Source organism: Fukomys damarensis, unplaced genomic scaffold (genome assembly GCF_012274545.1).
Source record: "Fukomys damarensis isolate Sample0158 unplaced genomic scaffold, DMR_v1.0_HiC HiC_scaffold_19, whole genome shotgun sequence".
Classification (NCBI taxonomy): Eukaryota; Metazoa; Chordata; class Mammalia; order Rodentia; family Bathyergidae; genus Fukomys; species Fukomys damarensis.
The window spans coordinates 57,300,622-57,310,053 of NW_022900931.1; the positions used below are offsets into that span (position 1 = coordinate 57,300,622).

Genomic DNA, 9,432 nt, shown 5'->3' on the forward strand with positions numbered 1-9,432 from the left:
GGTCTCCGCTGATGCCGGCGATGATGGCCGTCGCTTCCCGGGTTTCGGCACCACTTGTCTCACGCACCTCGCCAGCAAGGAGCACGCAACACTCAGGATTCTTCTGATGCACGCTTTATTGGAGTTTCTTCTACAATCTTCAATGGCGGAAAGACCCCGAGCCGGATGCGGGCCTGCCTTTTATAGCCTCTCGGGTGACGTGGCCCATTTCTATTGATCAATGCCGGCCTGCGTCATTCTGACGAACCAAGCGCCTCTTCTGCGCAGGCGTGAACCACCGTCACCGGCGGACTCACATCCAGAATTCATGCAGGGCATGAAGAACCCGGAAATAATGGCACGTGACAACTAACTTCTCTAGTTTGTACAGTTTATAAGCATTGACCTACTGAGCACTGTTCAATTTAAAAAATTCCTAACCCCTCATTGATTAAAATATATAGAATGGGTTATTGCAATTATTTTTCTCTGTTTTACCAATAAAGGGATATCAACTGATAAATGATATAAAAATGCAAAACAGCAGTTAAAATAATTAGATCATACTTTGCAATTCTGCATTTTCAAACATCACAGAATGGATCACTATTTGTGTTACTCTGAAACCCACAATACTATGTATCGCCCATGTGTACATCTAAGTACTGATTTTAGACATGAAATGCAACAAGTTATTACCTCTGCAGACACAGGGTGGAGGACTCCAGAAAGAAAAATAAAATACTTTATTTTCTGAAACCATTTATTTCTTTTACAAAATTTTAGTCAAAAGGAAAAAATAGTACATAGGATATTAAAAACAAACTTTATCCTTATTTTGAAAAAAAGGAAAAATAGCATGGTTAATTAATAGGTGGTAATTACACAGATACTACTGTTTTATTTAGGTCAGGAAAATGAAAAGTATAAAATAGAAGAAAATCTGGAAAAATATTTGGGTAAAAGAGACAATTCAGGAATAAAACCAGAGAAGTAGCATATAGTAAAAAAGATATTTAAAACAGAAGTGAGCAAACCACAGCCTACAGGCCAAATGTAGCCAGCTGCTTGTAATGAAAGATTTATTGGAATAGAGCTGTATCCACTGCTTTTAGATCAGGATTTCTCAACTTTAGAGCTGGACCAGATACTTCTGTTGTGCGGAGCTCTACAGTACCCTAGGATACTGAACAGATCAGGATCTCTGGGCCAGCTGCAACCCACCAACATCTCTTCCTCACTGCCAAATGTCTACTGGGAGTGTAGGCCATGGAAGCAATGCTGTGGTTGAGAAGTTGCTTTATATATTGTGTGCTTTTGCACTAAAAGGCAGTGTAGACACTGTACGGCCATAAAGCCTGAAACACATAATCTCGTCAATCACAGAAAATACTTGTTAATTCTTTTTGCTATAAATATAGGCATGGTGGGGCATCCTTGTAATCCCAGAACTTTGAAGATGAGGCAGGTGGATTTCATTAGTGGAATAGGCTGTATATATTGCTTTTCTCTATTACGTAAAAAGCCAACAGTTGGATCTGTAGTTATCGATGGGGAAGAATTTGCAAGGTATGTTACCACATGAGGAAAGAGCTCTACCCCGGCCTGGACAATCTGGTGATTTAGCAAGACTCTATCTCGAAATAAAAATAATGGGCTGAGGATGTACAGGGGAGGTAGCTCAGGGCAAAGGCCCTGGATTTAATCCCCAGAAATATCTAAAAAAGGGGGCAAAGGATACATGATAGACTAAGAAAATAAACTGCAAAGCACATGGCAATATAATTGCAGGTAACTTTCTACAAACTGCTTTAAAAATGCCTAATTTTAAAAAAAGAAACAGACAAATAACACCTCACAGATGCAAAACTCAAATGAACTTTAGGCATGGCAGATGCTCAATTTCACTGGCAGTTAAGAAAGTGCAAACTGAAGGCACATTTGTTTCTTTACTCGACTTAAAAGTTTTGTTTTTTTTTTTGAGACAGGGTCTCACTATGTAGTTGAGAGTGCCCTGGAACTCACTATGCAGTCCAGGCTGGTCTCAAAATCACAGTGATCCTCCTGCCTCAGCCTCCTGAGTGCTGGGATTATAGGCATGTGCCACCATGCCTGGCAACTTAAAAGTAGTTTAGTGCTGGTTGAAACAGGAAATAAACATACATTCTTGTTTAGATTGGCAGCAAGTTTCAAACTTAAGGCACCAACTATTACACTTACAGTACATTGATAAGGCAAGGAATTTAATTGCTAGGACTTCAGCTGTACTACAGAAATAAAAGCACCATCAGTCAACAGTACAGTACATGTGTAATAAGGCTGTGAGGTATAATGATTTATAAAATAACAAAACTTTCATTAGTGGAATAGGCTGTATATATTGACTCTTATGTAAAAAGCCAACAGTTGGATCTGTAGATATCGATGGGGAAGAATTCCCAAGGTATGTTACCACATGAGGAAAGGGAGCTGCATTTTAATAAGTGCACGCACCATCTCACTCAAATGACTGCCCTTCACCTCTGTGTGGTACAAGAACAAGTCTAGATGTGAGTGTGCTTCTTGAGTATGGAGAAAAGTATGGAAAGCTCTGGATATCTCCCCTTAAGAGACTTGTGTTTATGTGGTTTTCTTAAAAAATTTTTTTGTATATACTTCTAGTTTCTGGTAAAAAAAAATGACATATAAACTCTCAAGATAATTCTCAAGTCTTGAAAAAGAGAAGTATGTAGGAACAGAAAATGAAAGACATTTCAACATTTGTGTAACTCTGAAAGTGTTGAAATGGTCATATCAGTAGTATAATACCTATTTTTGCCTGTTTTCATCATTTTTAGATTTTGAAGGGTCCAAATTCTTTTGAGTATTTAAACTTTTTGAGAATAGACTTATACATCTCCGGAGATGTAGCTCAGCAGCAAAGAACCTGCCTGGCAAGTACAACGTCCTCAGTTTGATCCCCTGTACCAATTCTCCCCACCAAAAAAAAAAAACAAAAAACAAAAACCAGTGGAATAAATCTGAAATAAATAAACCCCTCCCAATTTCTACTATTTATAAGGTTTCTCAGTAGTAACTAGTATTAGACCATTTCTGGCCCTTAATAAGGCCCTATTATCCATAGTACAAATTCTGATACTCAGTAAATTGTTAACATCAAATACTTTTCTACATTCCTTGTAATCTTTTCTTAATTAGTATGAATTTCCTGATGTCAATCAAATTCTAAGCTTTCTCTTGTGTCCTGAATGGGTTCTTTGATGTTGACTAAGGTGTGAGCCACGAATAAAGGCCTTCCCACATTCTTTACATTCATAGGGTTTCTCACCAGTATGAATTTTCTGGTGTCGATTAAGTTCTGAGCCACGACCAAAAGCCTTCCCACATTCCTTACATTTGTATGGTTTTTCACCACTATGGCTTCTCTCATGATGAGTAAGTTCAGATCTCCGAATAAAAGCTTTTCCACATTCCTTACACTTATGGGGTCTCTCACCAGTGTGGACTTTCTGATGTCTAACAAGTTCTGTGCTACAAGTAAAGGCCATTCCACATCCCTTACATTTATAAGGTTTCTCACCAGCATGAGCTCTCTGATGTCGAGTAAGTTATGAGCTACGACGAAAGGCCTTCCCACATTCCTTACATTTATAGGGTTTCTCTCCAGTATGAACACGCTGATGTCGAATGAGGTGTGAATCAGAGATAAAGCCTTTCCCACATTCCTTACATTTATGGGGTTTCTCACCAGTATGAACCCTTTGATGCAGACTTAGTTGTGAGGCACAACTATATACCTTCCCACACTCCTTACATTCATAGCGTCTCTCACCAGTATGAATTATCTGATGAAGGCTAAGTTGTGTGTCATAGCGAAAAGCTTTCCCACATTCCTTACATTGATGGGGTTTCTCACCAGTATGGATTCTCTGATGTCGAAAAAGGTGTGAGGGGCGGGTAAAGGCTTTCCCACATTCCTTACATTCAAAGAACTTTTCTTCAGTATGAATTCTCTGATGAAGATTAAGTTGTGCAGTTGATCGAAAGGCCTTCCCACACTCCTGACATCTATAGGGTTTCTCACCTATGTGCATCTTTTGATGTTGACTAAGGTGGGAGCTAGAGTGAAAGGCTTTCCCACATTCCCTACACTTATGCGGTTTCTCACCAGACTGAATGCTCTCAGCCTGAATAATTTCAGAGTTGTAAACAGAGGAATGTTTCTTATTTTCATTCTTTTTTTTTTGCTTTCTTGAAGTTTCTGATGCTTAATCATGTCTGACCTACTGTTAAATACTTTCTGACATTCTCCACATTCAGAATCTTTTTCCTTGTGAATTCTTTCATGTTGAATAGGATGTGACTGGGACTCAAAAGCTTTCTTAGATCTCTTACCTTCACAGGATTTCTCTCCAGTGTTAATCCTGTGAGGGTCTCTATAGGCTGTACCCTGAGTGGAAGTGGGCCCGTTTTTAGAGGTAATTATGGCTTTTCTCAATTGTCCCTCCTGATGCCCTTGTTGTTTTTCCAACTGGCATTTACTTCCACTGACCCTGATGCACTCAGGGTTGGAGTGTGTAAGCTTTCTGGCTGAATTCTGTTGCAATGATTTAATTTCATATTGGTTCATCTCCAGAGATAAATTCTTAATTTCTTTTCTGGATTCCCAATCTGTAAGATAACAACAAGAAAACAGGAGGTATTTTCACATTTCTGGAGAAATGAAAGTTCTATGGTAGAAATGGCAACTAAAAGCAGTGAAAATTTAAACAACTCAACACTACACTGCAATTTGGAGAAAGAAAAAAGAGCGGGAAATGAGAATAAAGAAAACGAGGGGAAGGCAGTGGTTCTTCACTTCTGGTAAGAATCAGAATCAGATGCAAACATGTTCAAAAATACAAGGTCTAGGAACCAACTAATACTGACTGAGAATCCAAAAGAGTAAGATATGTCTACGAGCAAATCTTCTCATCTCTAGCTTCACAATATACCCATATTTTGACTTTTCCCTACTTGTATCTCTACCATCTCGTCCAAGTCCTAATTAGCTCTGCTTCTACTGTTGCCCTCCTAATATCCCACACCCAACACAGTAGCCAGAGTGTTCCTGTTAAAGTAAGTCAGATGTCATTCTTCTGCTCCAAGTCCTCCACTAGATCTCTCTTATTCAAGGAAAGAGTCAAAGTCCTTATGTGGTTGATGCACCTTCCCCAAACCTGTCTTACACTATCTCTTCCTGCTCTTATTAGCTATCATCTCCATTTAACCAACTTCTGCTCCGGCTCCCTAACTGATCAGCTGTTTTCGAGCTTGCCAAGCACACCTCTCCTTCAGGATCTCTCCCCTAAAATATCACTATGGCAGATTCAGTTACTTTACCTGACCTCTATTCACAGTCAAGTTTACTAGATCACCCTATGCAGGACTGAACCCCTCTTCATTCCACTTACCCTATGTTTCTGCAGAGAACTTATCAGCACAAGTCATTTTATCTATTTTCCAATATTACGGACAATTTCAAACATACAGGAAAAGGTAAGAATTGGACAGTGAACTTGCATATTGCCACTATGGAGATTTTAAAAATTAACATTTGGCTTTATTTGCCTTATTTTGTATTTATCCATCCCTTTTTCCATGTACCAATCCATCTTGTAGACACCACTTGTACTTCACTTCTAAGTTCAACAGACTGTGATACACTTTAACTTGTTTGCTTTTATATTCTCACCCTCACTGTGTCTGTATGAATACTAAGTATTTGTTTGATGGACAGCCACTGATTTTTTTTCCTACTTTCCCTCAATGACTGTGAGTCAATTCAAGGTGAAGATCAACTTTAATAAAGTGCACTCTCCCTGCATTTAGAATAAAACCCCAGATATCTCAACAGACTTGCTAAAGTCTGTTGCTCCACTTCGCTTAACCATTTGCTCACTACACTGATATACTGTATCAGAACACTTTCTCACTTTAAATCTGTGCACACAATGTTCGTCTCTCATGAGGCTCTTCTTTTTCTAAATATTCTAATTTTCTGTCAGGCTCCCTGTTCTTTGCCCTCATAATCTTTTTTTTTTTCCTTGAACTACATACTTGCCCTTCAGTTTATTTAATCTCAACCAAAGTGACCTATAATTAGCATATACATCACTTATTTCATTCACCATGATATATCTGGGCCTCAGGGCATTGTTTCAATTAGTATTAAATAACATAACCATTAGATTAAAGGGAAATTTACAGCGTAAGCTGGAGAGAATACCAGAGGCAAAGGCTCTGAAGAGAACATGGGCTTGATGGACTGAATGTCAACAAGAAGCATTAGGACTTGAGATACACTGACTCAGTCATATATTAGAAACACTCAGATTACCAATGCTTTTGACCAGAAATTTCATTGTATTTTCATGCACCAGTTTGTAAATAGAGAGGTCAGGGGTGTGAGGAGTCAGCTTTACTCAGTATCTAAGGCTCGATATCTCTGTCATGATGATGGACGGCACATAAGTGGTCACCTTCCAAGCAGCAGGCACAGTCAGACCTAACCACAAGCCTGTCTGGAAAATGTAGAGTTTTTCTATATTACTATTTGCCAAACTTAAAGTTATGTATCACCCAGGAAAGATACTGTAGGTAGAAGTGCAAAACCTCAAAGCTACCAGGAGGACAGAAATACTAATTATCAAAACAGAGATGAACTAAATAAGAATTTAGAAAATCAATGCACTCATTCTTTGGTCTCTGAAAAAAAATCAATGAAGTTAGTCAGACTGACCAAAGGAAAAAAGAAAACTCAAAATACTAAAATCAGGAACAAAGAAGAGATATCATTATTGACCTTACAGAAATAAAATGAGTTATAAGAGACTACTATGAACAACTATACTAGACAATTAGATAAATGGACAAATACCTAAAAAGACACAACACTACCAAAACCAATTCAAGAAGTAGAGCATATGAATAGATCTGTAACAAACAGACTACAATAGTAGTAAGATATCTTCTCAGAAAGAAAAGCCCAGGCCAAGTGATCTCATGCTGAATTCTATCAAATTCCTAAAAATTTCCAAAAAAACAGAAAAAGGAGGAACATTTTTGAACTAATTCTGAGGCTAGTGTTATCTTGATACCAACCCAAACAAAGGTTATCATGAGAAAACTATAGAGCAGTGAGCTTTCAATGATACAAACAGCCCTCTGTGGCATGTGTGCCACAGGTTCGCCATCACTGCTACAGACCAATACAGTGGCAAAAGTCCCCCAAATATAAAAACAAACCAATCCAGCAGGATAGAGAAAGGATTATGTGCTACAACCAGAAGGTATTTGTCCCAGAAAAGCAAAGTTGGTTTAACATCCAAACTGTTACCATATTAACAGAACAAAGAACAAAACCTACAGGATATCTTAGTAGATGTAGAGAAATCACAAAATTACAAAAGTATTAAAATCTTTCATCACAAAAACATTCAACAAACTAAGAAAGGGAACTTGTATATAAATGCTGATAGCATCATTAGTCATAGTAGCCTGAAACACAAACAATCCAAATGTCTACCAATTGATGAATGAATAAACAGTATGATATATTCATACCAGGAAATACTATTTGACAGCATAAAAGCATAAAGTATTGGTTACTCATGCTACAGTATGCATGAACACTGAAAATATTCTTCTAAGTAAAAAAAGCCAGTCACGAATTGTGTACTATGTGATGTCACTAATATAAAATGTCTCAAATAAGCACACCTGTACAGACAGAAAGTATATTAAGTGGTTTCTTAGGGATGAGTATGGGAAGTGAATGCTAGTGGGTATGGCGTTTTATTTTGAGGTGATGAAAAATATTTTGCTTACAATATAGTAAAAACCAATTGTACACTTTTAATGGATGAATTTTATGACATGAAAACTGTATCTCAATAGTTATTTTAAAAAGGAGAAAACTGGTCCCAAAGTGAAGACAGAATGCTAATCACAGAGAAAGGAGGAAGGCCTTTGGTAGGGAAATATGACACAAGAGTAGCAGGACAGTGGTAAGCGGAGTAATAATTTGGAGCCTTGTGCTGGCTGAAACGTACTTACTTTCTTCCCCAGACCTCAGCCCTTTCGTTGCTGGGGAGCTTTGCTACCAGCATCTCAGAAGTGTTGCCTTCTCACATGCTGGCTGGGTGTGACAGCCTGCTGTGGTCTCCCCAAGGATTCATCATCACTCACCTGAATAACATTCTTTTATCTCCTTCCTAGAAACCATCCAGGGCTCTTTTCCCTGCTCCAATAAGGAGATCTCACTTGGCTTAGTATCAAAAAGTCCTGTTGGTGGGGGGAGGAAAAAGGTATATGTTATGGGCCTCAGAATGAAAATCAGTCAGGATTATTGTGCCTGCTAATTATGATATAGCAACTTGACATAATTAAGAAATACCTGGAATATTAGTAAAACATTTCTGGGTGTGTCTGGGTGGGTCATGGAGGCGAGACCTTGGGTAGTACATACATCCCTGGCTCCTTTCTCTCTGTTGCTACTGCTCTGCTTGCCGTGTGCCATGAACTGAGAAGTTTTGCTCTGCCATTCCTCTCTGCCATGTCTCTTCCCTGGAGCCGCATACAATGGACTGAATCACTTGAAACTCTGAGCCAACTTAACCCTTTCTCCTTTAACTTGTGGGTGTTGAGTAGTTTATCCCAGCAACAGGAAAGCTGACTAATGCAATTACAGAGAGAGAAGCAAATGGAGTTAGGGTCAGAAGGAGGGGCGGAGAACAGAGGAACGGGGAAGACAAAGATACCCAAGGAAAAGCCCGTTTCTAACTTCTCAAGAAACAAACCATTCTTTGGTGAGCAAGAATCATTAATTCAGATAGGCATTTGAAAATTACTGAAGAAAAATTAACAAGAATGAACATATTTCAGAAGGTTAGTTCTGAATTTTGAGGGGTAAACTTACTCAATGAGGTCAGGTTTTGGTAATTCTCCAGCATTACACCTCGGTACAAAGCCTTCTGAACAGAGTGTAAGCATTCCCATTCCTTTTGAGAGAAGTAAATAGCTACATCTTTGAAGTGCAAGCCCTGAAATCACAAAAAAATATGTACTGTTTCAAAAGTCATGGACAAAATCTTTAAGGCAGTTCTAAAAGAAAGCGGAAAGTGGAGGAAGCAATATAGTGTGGGAGTTCTAGTAGGAAATAGGGCTTTGATGGATCCTTCAACATAGACTGGTCAGGTGGAAACAAGGGGGAACAGAGACAATTGCCCACAAGTCTTAAGCATGCCTGCTCTTGCAGATGCAACTTCTTGCACTTCCTTTATCTACCCAGGTCTGGTAATAAAAGAAGTCTAGACAGAGTGGGATTTATAGCTCAGTGGCACTGCGCCTGCCTTGCAAGCACAAGGTCCTGAGTTTGATCCCTGATACCAAAAAAAAAAAAAAAAAAAAAAA

General features: G+C 38.7%; 1 protein-coding gene across 1 annotated transcript in view; it reads right to left on the minus strand.

Moving 5' to 3' along the window:
- Nucleotides 1-2,950: 2,950 nt before the first annotated feature.
- The window catches only part of LOC104867519 (zinc finger protein 568-like), a 56,511-nt gene continuing 50,029 nt past the window's right edge, over nucleotides 2,951-9,432 (minus strand). Inside the window, 1 exon segment of the mRNA XM_033765767.1 lies at nucleotides 2,951-4,063. Coding sequence (XP_033621658.1) covers nucleotides 3,198-4,063 — 866 coding nt within the window. The 3' untranslated portion in view covers nucleotides 2,951-3,197.